Consider the following 22,108-nt stretch of genomic DNA (forward strand, 5'->3'; position numbering starts at 1 on the left):
GTAAATTTAATGTTTATAAGTACAGATGGTATCTCTGACTATAGAGAAAAAGACTGAAACATGCTCTGAAGTGCTGGTGGAATTCAAGTAGTGTATTAAGATGCATATACTTCCCCAAACCCTAAAAATCAAACGACCAGCCAAAACACTGTAAACTCTGAGAATCTGCTTCTTTGATCTGCTTGTTATCAAGAGTTTTACTTTGAGAGCTTATGTTTCTGAAGTTATAAAGGTCATGGTCTTCTGCAACACAGGCATTTTAAAGCAGCAACATGCTATGTTCTGGATGAAAATACTAAGTTACTTTCTTAGACATCTCCCTGCTTAACTAGTTCCCATCTTTGATGGTATTTTTTACACTTGTTAGCAGTGGAAAGTTTTAACAGCTGTTGGAAAAAGACAAAGTGAGATCGTGCGCACTGTTTTCTATTCAGCTCACGTAATTAACAGAGATATTATCTAAGTATTATTTTAGGACCAAATTCTGCTCGTGGCTGCTTTCCTGTTTCTCAATAGAAAAAAACCTAGCTTTCAGTTCAGCCTCATTTTTCCCTCTTGGATATACTTACTAGTCTAGTACTTATATTTAGAAGCAAAGCCAAACCAAAAACCAGCCAACCAAAAACCACAACCTTTTTCACCTTATGAAAATGGGGAAACAGTTACCAAAAATCAGTAAAGAACTATCTGTGGTACCCTACCATGATATTTTTGTGCAAGTGCAGAGTGGTATCTTTCAGCAAAGGCACAGAGAGGAGGCCAAGCAGAAACAGGAGAGTCAAAAAAATACTAAGCCTTGAAGCAAGACTGTATAGTTCCTTACATATGAAAGTCATGTACATATAAAAGTACATTGCTAAGCACAACAGGTAAGTGTATGCTGCACTTACAAAACAGTATTTTCCTTCTAGATTTCACATATGTACAAGTTATGTTCATTGAAAAGGCACCAGTCTTAACAGAGCAATATAAAGTAAAATAATGTAAAACGAACCATGAGAAAGTATATGCTGTTTTACCACATCATTTTCACTTGTATAATAGGCCTGATTAATTTACAACAATGTGACTCATTTACATACCACATACTACTTTCCATTTCTGAAACATTTTGTAAATAGGAACAAAAAGTTCTCTATCAGCACCCACAAGTTACTGCTGTTTTATTTTGAAGCGTAGCTACAGTGTTGAATTGGCAACCTTCCTGGGTCCAAGTCAAAGAAGAATGAAGGTTGACTTAGCAGTATTCACCAAAAAAAAAACAACCCACCCCAAACCACACCAAATCAATGGCAAAGAAGTTAAGAAAGCTATACGCACATTCTGTACACACTGTAGTAACAGCCTAAATGACTTCACACTCTTCAGGCAAAGTGCGAATATTAAGAAAACCAATGCAGCTGCTCAGCATATCATAAAAAGTAAGATTTCCAAGTAACTGTTCTCTTGTTCATCTGCACTCAGATACAGCTCATTTGAGACCCTGCCTTACTCAGATCCATTTAAGGCACACAGTATAGTGCAAGCAGCAGGCGTTCATTTATTTTCATCTCCATGTTCAAAGTGTGGCTCTAAGCCCTACTCACTGCACATCACCCTGTATGTTAAATGAACACAGAGGGCACATTTGACAGCCTTGCCGCATCACCTGAAACAGTTCCAATCTTCAGATACCTCTAATTTTGTTTAATAGGATAGAGCAGGATTCCCATCCAACTTATGCCCAAAACATACGAATATCCTAAAATACTGAGAACAGCAGCAATCTTTCTCCTGCTCTACCCCAAACAAAGTAAAAAGCTGCCGAGATAAGGCTTTGTTGTTGTGATGTGTTGAGGGAAGGGGGGAAGCACCCTTTTTTTCTTTTCTTTTTCCCTTACAACAAAACTTATTTGAATCATTTTGCTAAAATATTCCAAGGTGATTGAGCATCTGGCAGAGACTAGAAGAAAATTTTTCATCCAAAACGCCAATAAAAATTCTCAAACATTTAGAATGGATCCACTCTCAAAATCTAACAGGTATAGCAAGAGGTATAGCAAGATACACTTCTGCTGTACAAAGATGCTGTATTAGTGTTATGTGCAAAGCAGAACCTACTCTTTTAAGCAGTATTGATGAACAGCACTTGAAAAAAAAGAAACCTAAACAGATGTAATATTCAAATACACAGCATGGCAAAATAAATTTCAAAAAGCATAAATTGTTACTGAATTGGCCTACCTAATCAGTACTGAGATAATAATAATTATTAATAATAATAACAATAACAACAACAACAACAATAATAATAGACTAAGCCAAATACAACAACATAAACTAAGAGAGTTTGCCAGAATAACAAACCAAATGTACAGCTTTTGGCTTATTTCAAAGAAATAAGCATGCTATTATTTCCTTATTAAGTGAAAAAAAAAATCAAATTAATTTGTATTAATAAACACTTTCCAAACTTTATTTTTGAAAAGTATAATAAAAATAAAAATCATTATTTTCAAGGAGAACATAGCCCCTGACCTTCTGACAGATATAGCAACTTGATAAGAGTACAACCCAATCTCCATTAAATATAGGAACTGAATTTGGACTCCTAACTGATATACTTACCTCTATACCACAGTGCATCACAAGACTTTTACTTCAGACTATAATACATAATTCCAAAATAAAATTTTCTTTCAAGTACAACATTCCATTTTTAATGTTAAACAGAAGCTGTAATGGGAGTGAAAAATTCACTTGCAGATTTCGAATACTGTCTTTGATAAAGACAAAGCACTCCAAGACAGTGTTCTCACAGGGTTTACCTTGCCTTCTGAGAATTAGCTTGACTTGATGTGGAGATATCATCAGCACCTGACAAAGCACCACTGGCATCCTCTCTCTTGAAACCTTCATTTCTTCTCACTAGCAAACCAAAAGACAAATTAGTACCTGACCAGGCAACAAAGCACACAGAGTAATCCCATCTAAAAATCAAGGACTTATCAGTCATATGAGATTACTTAGAAAGAATCAGATTCATGTGTTCTGCACAAAGGCATTACAGTATTAGACAAACTAGCATTATGATTTCAGTTTTCAATGCAATTTTATAGTTTCCACCAACAAAGACAGCTGCACTACAGAAGTCCTCTGAAGAAGAATACTAAGGAAGGCCTAAGAGAAATCACAATAAACACCCACACACACAGCTGCATAGACATCTTTCCAAGGTGACACATTTCTTTGTCAGCCATGAGTTGAGATGCATACATATTACAAAACAGCCTCAGAACAGAAAGAGAGCAGCTAGGTAAAGCAATTATGCATCTAGTTCATAAAAAGGGAGTTAAGAAACCAGTGTATATATATTGCTGAGCTCCTGTTTTTCATTTTTGTCCCTGGAATCTGACTCCTCCTTATAATTTAGGGTTTTTTTCTATTGGCAATATACTAACATGCTATTTGTAGTAGTTATCTCCTTTGCTGGTATGTTGTCTTGTAGCGGCACCAGAGGTGCTACGCTTAGAGCTTGATTTTGCAAACTGCTTCACTTTCGTCTCTTGCTGTACCCTCAAAAAAACAGAGCTAGCAGGAGAGCTCTTGCAGAACACATTACAGCCACTATGATTTAGAAATAGTTCTTTCTGACATTCATCTCACCAACTCCAGCAATACTACTAGTAGTAGCCAGAAAGCAACTCTCTTGCCTGTACAAACTTAGGAGTTGACGACTTTGGGCTGGAACACGTAAACAGTCTGTTCTAAATGGCAAGAAAATGAAGGAAAAAGCATTGCAAGAGCTTTGCTACTTGTTAGTGCTCCTTAGGCTCTGGTTCAGTAAGTAGGAAGATGGACAAATACAAGGAAGGTTGAAGGAGCAGTGAGTACAGGGAGGCTGGGCTGGAATTCTGTGCGTACCGAATACATATGGCACAGCTATACTCTAGCTTCTTAACTATTGCTTTCTTTCCTCAATTTCAACAAATGGTTTGTCTCCATCATTTATGATGATTCTGTGAAGCTGACTGTTTCATCAGCTGTGCTCTCCTCTTGATTTCTTTTCAGCATTCCAGCACTTTTTTCAAAAAATGCTCCAAGCATTTCCTTGCATGCCATGCTTCCACTACGTAAAGAAAACCCTTCCTTCCATGTATCAGCGAACAACCCTTTGTAACATCTCCTGCTTTTCCAAGCCATTGATTCCATAGAACTTAAATTTGTCAGCCTGTACTACGGTACTTTTGCATTACACTGAAATCCTTGGCCCATAAATTATCAACCATTTAACTCTCACAGTAAACTCCACTGATAAAGTAATTAAACCATGTATATCCCATATAAAGCTTCAGTAATTTACTGTTATTGTACACTAACAACTTGATCATTTTTGTGCCTTTGAAGACAGCATGTTATTTAAAACAAGCACGCCAGTTATGTTAACCATTTCCAGCTTTTCTTACCAAGTTTCCTTCCAGAGACCTAAATGTCAAACTCATTTCTGAACAGACTGACAATTACGCTGAACTGTACACAATGCTGTAATTATACGAGATATCTTACAACTTTGTATTAGTGGTAATTATCAAGCCTCCTATTAAATATTTAACTTTCATACTTTTGTGGTCTTTTTTTTTGTCTTGAACTTTTTTCTTTAGGTTTTTTTTGTGGTTTTTTTTGGCCATTCTGGAGTATTTTGGAGGTTTTTTTGTTTTGTGTTTGGTTTGGTTTGGTGGGGGAAGATATGGGGGTAGGGTTGGGGTGTGTGTGTGTGCATGTTTGGTTTTTTTTAAACACAGGTCTTACCTTGCCTGAAATCTGGTTCCGAAGAAATAACAGATGGACTTTCACTCGAAGTACTATAAACATCGCTGTGGTAAGATTTGTACCTTCTCAAAGGCTCTGAAAGTTTAAATTAGGGTATCAGAAGAATAAGAGGACAACAATTCTAATGCAAAAATCAAACACAAATTAACATTTGAAAGTTTTTAAAATACCTTTAAAACATTTATTAAATGCCTGTCTGTGGCTATGGAGTCTGAAAGCAAACACTCAGTGGATGCTATGCAGTCCCATTCTGTCCCCACAGCCTGCGGGTTCTAGAGTCTGCCTGGTCTCTCTTGGCTATCCTAACAGAGTCGCCTCCTCTCAAGTTCTCTCTCATCATCACTGACAAGTTAAAACTAGCATTCAAAAAACCAGCAGAACCCAAGACAAAAACCAATCCCTCCTGCAAACAAAACTGATTAGAACATTCGATGCACACCTCTTGAGTGTAGAAAGCAACCACTAGGACTCAGTCCCTGGTCCCTTCATGATGAAAAATGAAAAATATCCACAAAGACAAAGTAGGAACTGGAAAATTATAATTCATTCAGCTCACCTTTGACATCCACAAAATATGATTAATAATCAATTAATAAGCTGTTATAGACTATTTATTTAACCAGAACAGCTAAATGCATGCAATGAGAAATGAACAGAGCAGTCTCAGTTCCTGTTCTCAGTGGATTCTTTACTGGAGCAAAGGACTCCACAGAAGGGGTATGTACTTGACATTTGCAACAATCTCCCAAAACTTCCCTATGCACAAGCCAAACAACCACATAGTGTGCATAAAAGAAGAACACAAAATAAACAAGTCCCCACACTTTGGGATTATCAATGCTTCGCTGTCTAAGTGAGAGAAGACTTCAGGTGTTTATTTGTAGAAGGGTGTATCTGGTCTAACTACAGTTAATATTCTTGAAAACAAAAGTTATGCTATAGAGAAACATATGTAACTGCCGTGAAAACAAGCGCAAATCACTACAGCAAGGGATATACAACATAAGAGTACAAAATAGGGAATACGTGAGCAGATGAGTCTGGACACTGCAAAAAGGAAGTCAGAGGTTCTAACTTCCCACATCCAGAAAACAAAACGCCTCATGAAAAATCCTGTGAGAAAAATAAACCTGGGGCATGTCCTCTGATCTAACACAGGTTAAGTCAGACATGCAGTCAACAGCACTACTCATTCAGACTTCCCACAGAAGCTGGGAAAACTCCAAATGGGAAAGGAATGAAAAGATAGAAGATAATGCAGTAGACTAAGACTAAAGACTAGTTCATGTTAATTTTGGACTGTTACCAAAACCTTCCTGCTTAAAAGCCATTTTCCCCCATTTCTACCAGCTCACTTGGGTTCTGCAGTCCACTGTCCCACCAAATACAAGATTCTTTAAGAAAACTGGGAAAAGTAAGCAGAGTCACCAGTCAACCCAAGAAACCAATTGCTCCCGCCAGCCCATCCCAGTTGCACAGCCTAGCTACGTAAAACCCAATTAATCTTAAGGACATTTCACATTACTCTCAGAAACAAGCAATACTGCTTGCAGATTTGCAAAGCCACCTACAGCAAGATGAAGAGGATTCACTGGAGGAGGGGAATGGGGGCGGGTGTTGCTTCAATCTTTCACAATGGCTACTTTTAGTGTTCTGGATTTTACAACAAAGAGATCTACCACCAGTCTAGCAATTACTTGCCTAGCAAGAGAAATAAAACCCAAATTCAGTGGGTAGCTTTTGGAGATGCACGTTTAAAATGCTCCCAGCCCTTTAAAGTGAGGCATCAATCCAAACGTGATATTGGAGCTATGGTACAGAAATGTTGAACTTAAAACAGATCTCTTCTTTCCCAGTAGTTTCATTAGCTGTAGTTTTTTCAAGTCTGCTAAACTGACTTTGAAGCAAGAGGATGAAAAGGGAACAATAAAATATAACATGAGATTTTAAAAAGATTTAATTTTTTCCACCTAGTCAGCAGCCTGGGCTTCCTGAATTGCACACAAATTGTGGCTCCATCCTGGTTCTCCGGGACGTGAAATTTTGCAATATATAAATGTTAAGTGGAAAAAACAGAAGTATGCAGTTAAAGCACAAGACAAGTGTTTATACGTGGTGGTGTGATATCTGGCTCTGCAGGGACTTCTCTTGACTCATCCTGTTAGCAGGAGTTGGCACCCTGCTGAGGCCAAGGGGTAAATTCATGAGCCAAGAAACATAAAGCAAGATTCCCAACGACTACTTACCTCAGTGTTTTCACAGACCTCCACATGAGGCCCAGCTAGGTTTAAACCTATTGTCCCAGCATTCACAAGTACAGAGATGGGATCACCCTCCTTTCTTGTCACACCTCTCTCCCTAAGCAAGACAATAGAACATAGCCCAATAACACAAGCAAAGGTATTCTCATCTTCTGGAAGTATTTTACAACCTTTCCACATAGGGCTGCATCAATGACTATCAGACTGTTCAGCTCAGGACAAAGTTAAAAGGCAATTAAGAAGCCACAGCCTCAAATTCAGGGTAAATCCTCTAGATTTGTCTTCGCTTTACTCAGTTTAAGGAAAATATATACACATGCGGAACTGTTTGCTGCTGGGGTATCTTCTCTTGGGCAACCACCTTCTAGTTCTCTGCTAGTATATACACGTCTACATACACCCCCCACCACATCCCCCCAACACTTTACCTCCTAACCAAATTTAATATTTTCTGGTGCCTGGATGGGATATGCACCGCAGACCCACAAACAGTCAATTAAATTGTGAGTATTGAGACTACTTACCTATAATGCTTGCAAAATTACCCAAACAATTTATGCTGTCTATTCATCTCAATTCTAACATATCATACTAGGACTTAACTTCAGAGAAGGCACTTGGATCATGTTCAAGCCAACTTCTAATTAAGAACAGGCTTCCAAAGGTCCCAATTCAGGGATCAAGGTAAAGTTAAGCTTTTCATAAAATAGTTTCAAAAATAAGGACAAACTTCTAGCCTGGCTGGCTGGGAACGAACCAAAAGAAGACATCAATAAAAGCTAAATATGACAGTAAATTAACTTATCTCCCATATTTACGATTTTCCCTGGGATTTTTGAATGGCCTTGGTTTTGTTCTGGCTTTTTTGTTGTTTGGTTGGGTTTGGGGGAATCTTTTGTTTGTTTTGGGGTTAGTTTGTTTGTTGGTTGGGTTTTGGGTGTTTGTTGGTTCCCCCCCCCGTATTTTTGGTTACTGAAGAGACTTCAGAATTGATTTAACTTCTAGAAACATCAAGCACATTGTAGCAATAATTATTCTACCAGTTATCCTTCTTAACATTTCAGTGCTTAGATTATAGTCTCTTACCAGGGCACTTCAAGTCATTTAATACCTTAGTAGAAAAACAAACCTGAGTTTAAGCATGTTTTAAGTGTCCATAACTAAAACTAATATATAAAGCTTGTACAAATACAAGTTAACATGTGGTAGTGCCAAGATGCAGAGTGGAATGAAGCGTTACAACTCAAAGAATCTGTGTTTGTGCTGCTTAGTGCTGCAACAGTGTTTTTTCAAACTCCCTATCAAAGCCAGCAGAGCACAACCTTACAGGCACCTAAGACAGTATGCAATAACACAACACACTATTTATGCAAGGCAAGACATGCAAGCCCAGGCAAGTAATTTACAGAAAGCCTCATCTCAGCCAACCACATTTAGCTTGGAATCTCATTATCCTTAACACGACTCACATTAGATACACAGGTTTTCAAATACAAATTATTACAGAATTATTACTGGCTGTACAGAGAAGGAAGGAAAAGAACAGAGAAGATGGCAGAGAAGGGAGGAAGCTCTTGTTTGCTCTTTGAGGTTTATTGGTGGGTGCCTCTATTATATAAGAGTGTTATAATACGAATTAAAACACATTAACTGTCCTTTAGGAGAAGCTGGGGCTTGCTTCTTTCACAAGAGTTTAACCAATACGTTAGAGTCATATGTACTCCTCTTCTTCCTCTTTTCATCTAAGAAAACTTGAATTATCTTATGCAAAGCAACATAAGTTTAACAGTAAGAATGTAGAGATCCAGATAAATCCCTGGTAAGGATTTGTATCCAACAAGAACACAAGGCAAAAAAATGCATTCAGCTTTTCAGGGGAGCAGGCTCACTTTAACTTGCAAGATTTCCAGCAGCCACATTCTAAATGAAAAAGCTGTATTGTGCATGCAGCCCAAGTCACTAGCCATCCAGGTGACTCCATAGAGAGCCTAACGGCCATCTGATGCATAGGGTCTAGCAGGATCTTACTAACAGGAAGAAACAGAGCCTTGTAAAAGTGCAGAAAACACAGACCTCTAGGGCTAGGCTAGAAAGAAAAGACAGCAAGATTTAAAAGCACAACTCCAGGGTCTGGTAAGAACTCAGTGCCTTGTACTTAGAAAGACACCCTTCTTTTCTGGATCATGCCATCTAGGATAAGATATGTAAAAGGATACAGACTGAAAGTGTGGCCAATAAGGTTTTTTATTTAATTTAAATTATTTATCAAACTCAGAATGTAATCTGTTGACTAAAAATTGATAATCCCTGACTGTGTGAGCGGCTGGAAGCTTCATAAAGCAGATGCCACCTTGCTGTGCAATTATGGAATTCTAAGAGCTGTTTAACTACCTTATGTTAAACTATGTAATTCAGAACAAAGTAATAGTTTTGTTCTGAGAGCAATAAGTGGACAAACATAAAGGACTTAATCATCTGGGTTTTCAGTTGGAAAAAATCAAAGGTAAAAAGAGAAATGGATGAACACAACTTGAGGCTCTGGGATTTACATGGCTCCCAACTGCAAGAACATTTAACAAAGGCTTGAGAATATTCCCAAACCACCTCCATTCCCACACCCCTGGATTCAGCATTCCAAACCTTCAGCAAGATCAGCTTTTTTGGTATTCCTTCCCTCTTTTTCCTCCCTGTCTGTTATTTAACCCACAGCCAGATATATTACTACTCTCCTAACTGGTTTTGTGCTCCTGTATTCCACCAAGACATACACACTCTTTATGCCTTGCTCTCTCGTGCATCCTCATAAGCAAAACTGCATATAAGAAAGAAGAAGGATGCACATTCACTCAAGCAACACAAACCAATTCACTTTGAATTATGCATACACTCAGAACAAGAGGAGGGGAAGCTGCCTAAGAAAATAAGAGAGAGATATTCATAAAAGGTTACTGTCTCACACCCTTGTGCCTTACTATTGTGCCATTTGAAGGTAGGCCTGAGATAGGAAAACTGAAGTGTGTTTACACTTTGTTACTTTCAGAAGATACAATTAGTTTTGTGGGTGAGAAGGTAAAGGAAGCTGGGAGAAAGGGAGAACAGATGATGCTTTCCCTCACTGTTGAGCAGCAATGCAGGCTTGCAAAATGTACAAGGTAGAATATTCTTTTCTCTCTGAAATGGGACGCTATCAGCTGGTGCCAAGCAACAATTGCCAAATTTCAAAAGAACAACAAAAGCAAAATCTGCTCTCCTGGTACAGATAAACTGCTTGGGTTCAACACCTCATACCTTCACAACTCTGAAAAATTCTGCCTGAGCTCACAAAACCTACATAACAAAACCAAGAATGAAAAATAACAGCGGAGATGCAGAATTTACTCTCCCATCTCTTGGCAAGATTAACACATATTTTTGGAGACTGTTCTTAGTGTTCAGAATTGGCTACACCTGAAGTCCAACAGCAACCTCTTTCCCTTCCCCAACCTGACTAAGCACCTAATCATAAACAATCATCTTTAGTATACAAGAGATAAACTCAACCCTGAAACTGTACAGCAGAGTAATATATAGAACAACAAGTTCACACACAAGGCACTAGAAATTTTACTGTCTTGGGAAGGCTTGTGAGGCTAAATCTGAGATGTTCTGACTGTAGATTATAATGCAGTTTAGATGGTCTGCAGCTCACTACACACTACTCTGTTACAGCACAGCTGTAATTAAAGGCCTGTCATTCTTTCCACTATAAACTCTACTTTTCCTGAGTTTATAATTTGGATCACAAAAAAGTCTGTTCTGAGTGAAAGCTTGGTATACCATAGCCTGTGCCTGAGAACATAATCTTTTTCCAAGACAGTCAAGTTTGCCAGCTTAACCCAAAATAAGTCGAAGAAAAAATAAGCCTCATGTCACTTAAGTTCCTTTGTAGTTTAAGAAAGGAAGTTTTATCTGACCAAGTTTAACCCGCAGAGAGTCCAATGCTACTTCACAATTCAAAAACTGAAAACCAACAGCCAAAAGCAAAGGCTTACTACAATTTACACTGTAGTAAATTGCAGCCTAGACCTGGACTTAACTGCTCTGTGACTACCAGCTGTAGGCAGTACGATACCCTTGCATCAAGTGCTGCCCAAAAAACTTCCATTGCTACCTTTATTAAGATAGGTAATGTATTTTACTACAGCCTTCCATGCAGTTGCTCGTATCTCTCAGCTAGGCTGGGTTTATGTCAGAAGAGCAATTCTACACACACTTGATAATGGCTGACGTTTGGAAATATCTGTCTAGCCACTAAGTTCTTGAAAATTACATACAATAGCAAGACCCAAAAATCTTAAGACTATTTTTCATTTCTTTGACAAATGAAACTAGCAATAAGACTGTTTTTCTGAAAGATCTCAAGGAAGTTGTCTGTTGTAAACAAGATGTGAGAGAAGGAATAGTAAAACACATGGAACAAAAAATGAAAAGGAAAAGGGAAATAAGTCTTAATAGACCAGCAGACTTTATGTATTAAGGCTTTTGTGAATCCACTCATTAAGGCAGAATAGAATATTTCCAGTCAGGCTTCTCAAGCCCTGTAAAACACAGCAGCAACTAACTCTTATGTGAAAAAGTACTCCCCCATCCATCTTACTAAAATATCATTTAAACTGGCTCTCATTAAACATTTACATTCACAACTAGGTTCTGGCCCAAAACTTAAGTAGTTTACTGACAGGAAAAAAAACCACCACCAAAAAACCCACACATAAAAAAACCAAGCGAGCCTGAAATAAAACAGCAGAGCACACACTCCTGATTTCAAGAGTGAAACATACCTCCTTCCTCTGCTGAAAGCAGAAAATTCGGAAGACAAGAACATTGCAACCCAGTTATCTGTTGAGAAAGTATCTTCATTTTTTTCTAGCAAGTAATGACTGAGTTCAGAAGGATGGGCAGTGAGTCATTAGCTATTGCCTCAACCTTCCCTATATGGGATTGTCACTCAGCTCCTGTGACTATTAAGCCCCAGTTCCTGGTTTACTTTGACTGCACTTTCACCCATTCCCCTTATGAATCAAGCCGTTTCACACACCTGAACTATCGCAGTTTGCAAGGCATGAGCACTTTATGTTTTCTGCTCTCTTCCAATCTGTTTGAATGAGAACGATAAACTCTTGCTCATCAATGGGTTCAGCCAAGCTTTTGGTTTTGCGGTTGTGCAACATAAACCTGCACAAAGCTGCACTCCTGAACAACAGGGCTACTGAGCTTTCCCAATGCAGGGAGTGGCCTCCTCTTAAACTTTGTCAGCTGCCTATCTCCAAAGATCTGAGCTGACTCATATACTTGATATGGTCCCCTTCAATTTCAGACTCAAACCAAAAACCAACCAACCTTCCCCATACCTCATCAGACATCTTGGTAAATAATGACAGATGGTGAACTCCTATTGAGATAAATAATGGTATCTCCACAGTACTACTTCCATCTATGTTCACTCTGTCGCATTATAATGTAACCATCATCAGAAGATGCTAATTTGATAGCATAAAAAACCTTCAGCTGTCTTGTCTGTACAACTTGTACAGAAATCACAGTAGCTTTTTAAACTGCCTATGCCATTTCAGAAACACTCCTTTCTGGAGCACAGGGCTCACATGCCTAGGAAAGAAAAATTGGCTCCCTATGCTAACTGCAATGTAAGCATCTCCTGAAACAGCCACAAGGGACATGAACAGGCATTTTTAGAAATTCAGCCTCGATAAAGGGCTTTGTCATACCTTCTTAATACAGAGGTGTTTACACCTCAGTGCAGGGAAAGCAGGCAAATGTTGGTTTTTTTCACACAGTTATTTGTCACTCAACAGAGAGGCAGCCATGAGTTTTCAACTGTATGGATTTTGAATGCACCTGAGTAAATGACTGAGCTAGCTCTGTACATACAGCTCTTGCACCATGTACCTTAGATGAAGTTATGCCTTCTGACCCATCACAAGCAGGATCCAACTATGCTCTCAGTTTCTATCGAGCTGTCCCAAATTTACAAACCCTGAAAATCACGTCATGTTTTCAAAGCAACTAAAATAGGCAGTTCCCCTTGTACAGTTCTGCACAAAGACAATTTTATAAGTTTCCACAGAACAAATATAAAGACCTTGCCTCCCCACCCTGGTTCTTTTAATTAACTGATGAAGCTTGTTGTCAAGTGTTCCCACTGAGGTCAATATTTTAACATGATTCCCACCAAAAAAAAAAAATCGTATTTAAGGGCTTAACTGCATCATCCAGAGTTACACAGTGCAAAAACTGAGAGATCTGGAGATTAAATTCTCCTTTCCTCTGGGGTATGAATCCATCTCTAATAGCTGGAGATGAGAATTTTCCTTCATGGAAAATTACTTGACAGTTGACTGTTACCACCTTTTTTCTTTTTCTAATTTTAATTGATGAACTTGTTACTGGCTGACTTACTATTTTCACTGGGTAAGCAATCTGGACAAGCACATTTATCTTCATTGGCAACACATATTCTAATGCATTCACTTTACCTAAAAAAAGACGACTAAGCCAAGATCTCGGCAGTCTCAAGAGCTGCTACAAGAAATGACAAATTTGAGTTAAAGAGAAATCTTAGTTTAATGAATACTCAAAATCAAAAGCTTCACTAACCTTCAACATTCATAGCTTCCCTCAGAAGCTGCAACTTCTTCTGTCTCTCTCTTATCCTGTCAAAGGCACTTGATATTGCTGCAGAAGTGGACGTCTCAGGCACATGGCGTGTTTGGTCCAGTTTTTGTGGTCCGAAGACATCCAGTGCAATGCTCCCGTCAGAGTATCTTGCTTCCTTGTTTCTGGTAGTAGTAGAAGTCCGTACTGTAAATGCTTCACACTGATGGTTGTGCCCATGAGAGCCTCCAGCATGATCCCTCTCAGCTGCCTTGTCAGTCGTGCAAAGCAAATCTGTGGAGGAAGCCCATACTTTCCGCTTGGGAGTGACATCTGTATGAAGGTGACCTTTTTTCCCAAACTCACTGGCTTTACATCTATGAGGACAGAAAACATCTTCCTGTCCCAAGCTGTAATCTGTGGAAATGCCCTGGAAAAACTCCTCCTCACCTTGTGTTCCTGTAAAGGACAGAAACCCCATAGACTTGCTGAGTCCTTTGTTAAGCATCGTCTGTTGAGAGACGTGGGCTTTGTGTCCGTCAGGTGCATTGACCACCAATGTTTTTCCTGGAATAAGGAAACATTTCATGGATGTAATTTTGTATTTAATACACAAGAGTGCAACACAAGCTACTGACTGTTAAAGTTTATACTAAGCACACATTTTGGCCTTGATTTTGCTATGCAAAACATCGAGATGGCTACTGCTTCAGTCGAAGACAGAACTCCCAACTACTTCATATCTGCCAGGCATTTTATTCTTCTATTTTCTAAGTGCTCAAGAAAAAATTATGGCCTACTATAATCCAGCATTAACATTAAAATACTGTCACATACGTGCTGAAAGTTTTCTTCTCACTAGTTTTATTTGTAAAATAGTCTGGACTACCATCACCAAAAGTACCATTTAATGATCAATCTGTAATCAGCCATTCTTCTCACCTCTCACACCCAAAGACACCACCTACAATTTTTAATGACAAGTCCAGGTTTGTTGTTCAGATTTACAGATGCCCTGCAGTAGTGTCAGTAGTAAGAGAAAAATGACTGTAGTTATGAATTTTAAAAATACTGGATCTTCCTTCAGTGACTATTTTTGGTGGTGACAGTCTCTCCAGACAAAGAACACTCTAAAACAAACATAACAAAGTCCTTCTACAAGCCAGTACACTTCACATTTCATTAATAAATGGATCAGCCAATACTCACACACACTCCCTCTTCTCCCTCTCCCTTACCGTGAAATTACTTCCAGAATAAAAGAAACTGTCAGAGGTTGAATAATACCAATCAAATATGTGCTCTCTGAAGAGTATCATATCATGGTCACAGAGAAGTTCTGATGATCATGTATATCTCAGGCGTAAGATCTTCTCAAAGTATTAGCCCAGTTTTACAAAACTAATTACAAACATTGGTAAGTGCAATCAAATTTCTTAATATTATCAGAGGACCTACAAGTTTACCTTTCATGTTCTTAAGCCTTCCTGAGATCAGAGTAAAAGAATTAACCATTATGAGAGCAACATCCCAGAGAAAAATTAGTACCAAAGACTACCCAACTGCTACTTACTTCCTGTTAGCACACTAAAATTTTTTAATGCTTCTGCACTATTAAGTTGCCAAAATCCAAGATCTATTGTAGATATCACACAGGCACTAATCTTCTCATAACTCCAACTGACCCACTACATTGCAAAAACTGTTGTGAAGTCTAACCTTTCCAATCTGCAGCACACACATTGTGTTAACACTGCAATCTCTACCTCATCATGACAGCCCTGATGAGAAAGCCCAGCTGAAAATGTTCCATGCTAGGTTGCCTAAGCAATGCCTGCTCACCCAGGTGGAGTCAGTATGGCACGTGATGTCTTTCTTAGAGCTAGCTCCCTCTCTACTGTGATATTAGCATGTACACCTTTTAAGAAGCACCAGCCTTGAAGGCATTCTCACAAAAGAAAGCAGTCATGAGCTCAAAGTAAATTACTGCACTGTACTACTCTCAAAGATGTCTCTTCAGTGCTGCCTGGTGCTCTTCCAAAGTCGACCGAAATCAACTTCTGCACTTGCACAGTAGGCTCCTGGTGATCTTTATCTAGAGTCCATTATCCTTTTGAACTGAGTTTCACAGAATGCTGCAAGGATGCTCATAGTTGTACTCAGAAATGCTCTAAAATCTTATGGCTTTATACCTTTCAACTCTGACATTCTACTTGAAGAGGGGCTGTTAGTTTTTGGTTTCCATTTCTGCAACACTGAACTAACAATAGGTGTTTTGTGTGTGTGTGTGTGGTTTTTTTTTTTTAAAAAAAGCAAGACTAAAGCCAAATGCAACCAAGAAGCCCCTTGGTTCTTACAAACACACAAATATATGATGGTAAAATGTTAGGGTTTGGATTGTCTAAAAAGAGTCTTCTAAGAAATTACACCCTTCTCACATGTTCCAGCCAAAAGAAATAAAACAAAAATCTCTGCCAATGAGAATGAACTGACCTTCTGAAAGGATCTGATGCATCACTTCATATTTTACAAATATGGCTTTAATCCTAAACTCAAGTAAACATAATCTTATGTTACTATCTTATGAGGGATGTATAGTCTGAGAATAAGGCTGGTTAATAACATATAACATTCACAGACACAAAAAAGCCTTTTAAAAAATAGCCATTCACTGTGAAGTTCCACCATCTATCTAAAGCAGCAGGGTGATATCCATTCTGCAAACACGTATTTCACATTCAGGTATGTACACATCCAGGACAGGCATTCCTAAACAGGATTTTAACTTGGTCAATTTATGAGAGAGAGAAAAACCAAAACACTGCAGCATTTAAGATGGTCACTAAAAAAGCAAATCAAGAGGAGCTCCAAAGGATCCTCCCCAATAATGAGAGTAACAAGATAATTTTAGGCAGAAAAAAAACAAAACAGCCTCCTCCAAACACTGTCTTCACATATTGTTTTTAAATGTGGAAAAAAAAAAACCCAAATCAACCCACCTCTTCCACACTGGAAGTATTTACATGCATAGACCTCACTGAACAAAACAATGGCAAACAAAGCAGAAAAAACCAAGAGAAACAGCTGCAACTCCAATATACTATCAAGGCTCTAAATTCAGCATTAATCTGTCATGACTCAGTAGAACATTCCCGGTTCAAAAGATCATTTAGGTCTCTGCATGTTGAAGCATTATCTTGTTTCAGGATCACATCCAGTGAAAAGAGACACAACATACTTTTAGAACCAGTGGGTATCCTCATGATAGCACACCCAGAGATATAAATGTGTTGTAAGAACTGCAGTGAAAGAGCCCAGCTGCCAGTGAAAAAGAGTGCTAGAGGGGAAGGAGCATCCTCACCAAAGCTGTAGTTTCCACAGATTTGCAGCATTCAGACTAGATGTAACAGAAGCTACTTCCAGTTCATGCAGAGGCTCAGAAGATGTAAGTTCCTTGCCTCAGCATGCAAGAGATGCTTTCTACTGCCCTAGTCATCCACCCACCTGGGGGTTCCTCATGAGGAAAAGTGAATACCATGAATGCTATCTCATCAGCAGTGACTGGGAAAGCACTCATCGCTACAGCTTTGCCATTCATTCAGCTAATTGTGGGATGAGACAGGAGATGAGGTGGCCCATCAGGAAGCAGTGTAGGAAGTGTTCCACACTGCTCCTCCACTCTGGTAAGTGGAGATGTCTACAGGTCTGTAACTTGTATCCACATTGACTTATGCAGCCAACATGAGTTTTTAACACAGTACCAAAAGGAATCTACAGCTGGCCTTAGTATTCTCTCTTGAGACTGTAAAATTCTCTTGGACATTTTAATCTTTCCTTTATTATTTTACCCATTCCCACTTCTGCTTTTCACCAGTCTCAGCACTTCTTCCCACCTTGGCAAAACCCATCCCTCTCTGCATAACCTCATTTCAACAAGATCTCCCCAAACTGGCTTATAGTGTCAACGTGAGCTGTTTAAGAATCATCCTCAGAGAAAGGTAAAGAAGAGATAAGGGGGTGCAGAGACTGCTCAAGTTGGGCACCCTGAGAAGGCAAACAAAAACAAAGCAACAATACAGAAATTTCAGATCCTTACTTTATACCAGCCAAGCATGCATGCTGCTCTTGGCACCAGAGAGCAGATGTCAACAATCAAGGACAAGACTTCTCAGTACAGAAGCAACTCAGTTGCAGATACCAGTGAAAAAAATGGATTAGGCAACCAGCAATCAGTCCAGGCTAATTCTTCTACGTTTAATAAATCTGTCCTCATCCTGCCTTACTTTTTTCAGGTAATGTTATAGACTTTGTAAGTCACAAAATCAACTGTTAATGTATTTTTACTTCTTCTTCCCGGACTTCCTCAACACACTACCTCAGCATTACTTAGATAAAGGGTCTTAAAAATGACTGACTGCAGTAAGTCTCTTTCAGCACAAGATTCGTATGTCTGGCTTTCAGCTAACAGTACACTTCCAGAACAGAGTAGACTGGAATCATATGCCCATCTTTAATACATGTATTTTTAGATGAACAGCATACACAAGTCCAAATTCATTAAGCCAATAGGTAGTTTATCCATCAACTTTTTATCCCCAGCTTTTATGATGAAATCTGTGGGAAAATGAAGGGAAAAAACTATCAGTAAAAGATTATATATGAAGAATAAAGATCCAGCTAATGATCAGAAGGAACCTGACTGCCTAATGGAACTTTTACATCTTTAAATTATAATGGATTTATGTTATGACCTTCCTTTAAAAAAAATGGCTTATATTTGTTATGGAAACTCTGGAGATCTATCCAAAGTATCTTGGCTCCAGTAAAGACATTAAGTATCTCAGGCGAGACCACATAGATCTACTCCATGCTTCAGTTACCCAAGAATATAACAGGACAGAGAAATGCTTCCCTACTTGTCAGTGATGGGTGATAGGACAAGCCATTAGCAATTAAGATACTACAGCATGTAAGTAACTTCAAAAGGTATGCGTTCCCCTTCCTCAGTTACTGCTCTGCTGAACTAAACTCTTCATGCTCACCTGAATAGTAGCTGGGTTCTTAATTTCACCTACTGCCCTTGGGTGTTTATCCTCTACTTGATGTTACATTAGTGCAATTATTTATAATTACTGTAAATAATTCAAATGCAATTATAGTAATTGCGTGATCCCAAACTATAATATATAGTGAGGGAATATATACAATAAAAATAGCAATTAACAGGAGTTCACAATGAAATTCCCTTGTGGTGCCAAAAAGAAAATTTAGTTTTCCACACACCTTGAACTGGCAGATGTTGCATTTGCTAAATGACCACGGATCTGCTTCCTTCTTCCTTTGGTGTCTTCAGCTATGAATGCAGCTACACCCTCTTTGAGACTCGTGCCATTCACAAACCATCTTTTACTCACTCTGACAGTAATCTGGTTCATTTTCCTCTAAGCAAGAGAGCTGCCATCTGGTTGTAACTAAACTCAGTCTGTCTGCAATTACTTGTGTACCAGCTTGATCATACAGGCAATTAATCAAATATATTTAAGTGCAAACACAGTCAGTGCCATCATAGACTGTATCTGGTTTTTTACTGAATAAATTCAGCTCAAGCTTTAAAGTCTTTCTGATTGCCCCCTTCTTTTGTTTGCACAAAACAGAATACGTTTTTCAGCTCCATTTTGGCAAAGCTTACAGATATATACATACACATGGGAGTGGATGTGTGTGTGAGGAAGACACAAGGGCTGAGCAGGTCAGAGAGATTGCCCACATGTGCACGAAAGCACATACCATCATTGCCAGACTGGAAGGTCTGAAGAGAGGAAATTATTACACAGGAGTTTAAAAACCATCTCCCACACCACCTTTGTACAGAAAACAGAATGACAGAAAAATCCTTATCCTAAGACAATGTGGTTAGTTTCTCAAATATGAGTGGGTAGCTGATGGAGGATTTGGGTTTGCAATCCCTCTGGGGCAGGCTAAGAGCCAAAGAGAAGACAGAGCCAGGTGTGGTCTGTGGGTTGACTGCTAGGAATGGCATCTCCTCCTTTCTTTTACTTTTTTGAAATTGTTGAGAAAATCCAAGTTTCAGATGGAAGTACTCCTAAAACAATGCATTCTTTGTGGAGAAGAAATGAGCTGGACACAAGGACTGTTGAAAGCACTGCAAGCAATAGCCAAACTATAAATGCGGTATAACAATTCACATTCTGCTTTGGACTGACATGGCTCCTCTATCAAAAAACCAAACTGCTCCAGAAACCAGGCATCTTGTTCACATTAGTGGTAGTGAACCTTGCCAAGTAGCACTTCAAAAATGCAACGCTTTACCTCTTCCCTTCCTCAGCACCTCTGCAGAAAGGACATTGGCACCAGTGCTCTTTCCCACTCAGGTTTATGGCCCAATTTTTTGGGGTACTTTTCTCAACCAAGTAGGCAAAAGGGCCACCCAGCTATTTTCTTCTCGGATTTCTGCGTACCCAGAAGCTCAGCGATACAGCTACTTTTCTGCACAGAGACAGCATTTGACATCTCTGGTTTGCTTTCCTCACTGATTTTCACATGCATTCTTGTTTTGTCTTCAGAGTTCTGAGTTTGTGCTCAGCACCACTGTGACAGCACTTCCAATACTGCCAGGCTGGAAGCTCAGTAATGCAGTAGCAGCTATACTTAAAAGATCTCTACCATCACCAACCACCAGTACTACTAAATGCAAACAGAAACATTTATTGGTAGAAAACAGGTGTAGGTTCTGGGGTGTGAAAGAATATTTTACTTTTTTTTTTAAAACAATAAATCATCTGGCTTCTATTTGCTTTTGCTGAACTCTCGAAGTTATTTCTCCACCTAAGCAGTTAGTTCTTTCTAGTACTGAAGAAACAGGAAAGAAAAAAAAACCCAAACCATTATATTCCAGATGAAAGATTTTCAAGTTAGTGGAATTAAGTTTGTGCTGTGTTTTTGGATTAGTTAAATCTGTGTGCTTGGATTTAGGAAGAAAGTGAGTAAGCTGTTTCAGTTCACATGTGGAGATCACTGCTACAAATAATTTCTTTATAGGCTAAAAGCTGCATTTTCACCCAGATCAGGAAATAAAATATAATCCACAATGAATTTCCCTGGATCAAAAGCAAAAGGGTAGAAGAAAATGGTAAATAAACACTAGAATTTCTTGTTAAAGTGAAAAGCAACTTCACTTATCCTTAGAATCTTTTGTTCAGTTTACAACACCTACCTTTTTTGCTGCATCCGACAAAACATGTAGTCTAATTAAACAAGGAGTTTGTCAACACCTAAAATTTTGTGTAGTGTTTCCAACTGTTTACATACAGTTAAGGTGAACCTTAATGATCTTTTAAATTCATTTCAAGCCTTTATTCATGTAGCATATATTCTTTTGACAGAGATGAAGGTTGGAATTTTGCAGAATACAACCTTGTATGTTACAATACTACAGTTACCTTGGGACAGTCTATCACATTGCACAAGTTAAAATCAGAGACCCTTGTGGTAGGGAAAGCAAAGCCAAGACACCTGTCAGCTAAATACCTTTAAAAGATGAAATATCTCTGCAAAGGTCTGCCCTTGGTGTTCACAGATTATCAATATAAGTTGGAACTTTGTAAATAAACACACAAGGTGCAGGTTTTCAATTACTAGAGGGCTGGGAAGCAGGCTGCCAGGCAGGTACACATTATGAAGATTTCAACTGCCTTTTAAATAGAATACACATCCTTTGGAAGGATTAGCGCCATTGCTTGTGGCGAAGGGTAACATGGTGAATTAATTCATGCCTGATGTTTGGAAGAGCTTGACAGTTACTTACTCTTTTGTCACACCAAAATAATTTTATCAAGCAACTTCCACAAATAATTCTGGAAGTCAAGACTCTTAAGGTCTAAAGTGTTTTGAGTACAAAACTTAAACAACACTCATTGGTTCAGATGACTCACACCAGGTTTCACCACTTCTATTTCTGCTGGCTAAGTTCCTAAATACTGTGTTCTGAGTATGATTTGACTAAAAGCAAACATTCTGTAATATTAATTTAGAATAAATTTCTTCTGCAGTCAGCCCTGCCATAAAGTTCATTCACCAAGATGGCCACAGGAAGTGAGTCATGAAAGAGACAAAAATTTAATTGAACAGAATATTAATATGAACCTATTAATTTAATAATTATCTTCAGGACAAAGATGGAAATGAATAGCTGAAAATACCCAATGTTGGTATATAACGAGAGCAAAAAATCTGATTTAAACACATGAAGTAGAAAAATATTTCAAATCATTTGTCCTAAGCCAATAATAAAGCCCCAGCAATTATAATTTTGGATGACCACAGCATGGAGAACTGATCTTAACATTAATGACTTTCAAAGGCTTAAA

The 22,108-nt window shown here is 38.6% G+C and overlaps 1 protein-coding gene across 3 annotated transcripts in view; it reads right to left on the reverse strand.

The window, feature by feature from the left end:
• The window catches only part of PTPN13 (protein tyrosine phosphatase non-receptor type 13), a 129,265-nt gene that overhangs the window by 51,802 nt on the left and 55,355 nt on the right, over window positions 1-22,108 (reverse strand). For all 3 annotated transcript variants that reach the window (XM_064450379.1, XM_064450378.1, XM_064450377.1), the window contains 3 exons: window positions 13,725-14,288; window positions 4,789-4,884; window positions 2,808-2,907 (listed from right to left, as the gene is read on the reverse strand). In XM_064450379.1, the coding sequence (XP_064306449.1) occupies window positions 2,808-2,907; window positions 4,789-4,884; window positions 13,725-14,288 (760 nt within the window). The remainder of the gene's footprint in view (window positions 1-2,807; window positions 2,908-4,788; window positions 4,885-13,724; window positions 14,289-22,108) is intronic.

The sequence above is a fragment of the Phalacrocorax carbo genome, chromosome 4 (assembly GCF_963921805.1).
Source record: "Phalacrocorax carbo chromosome 4, bPhaCar2.1, whole genome shotgun sequence".
NCBI lineage: Eukaryota > Metazoa > Chordata > Aves > Suliformes > Phalacrocoracidae > Phalacrocorax > Phalacrocorax carbo.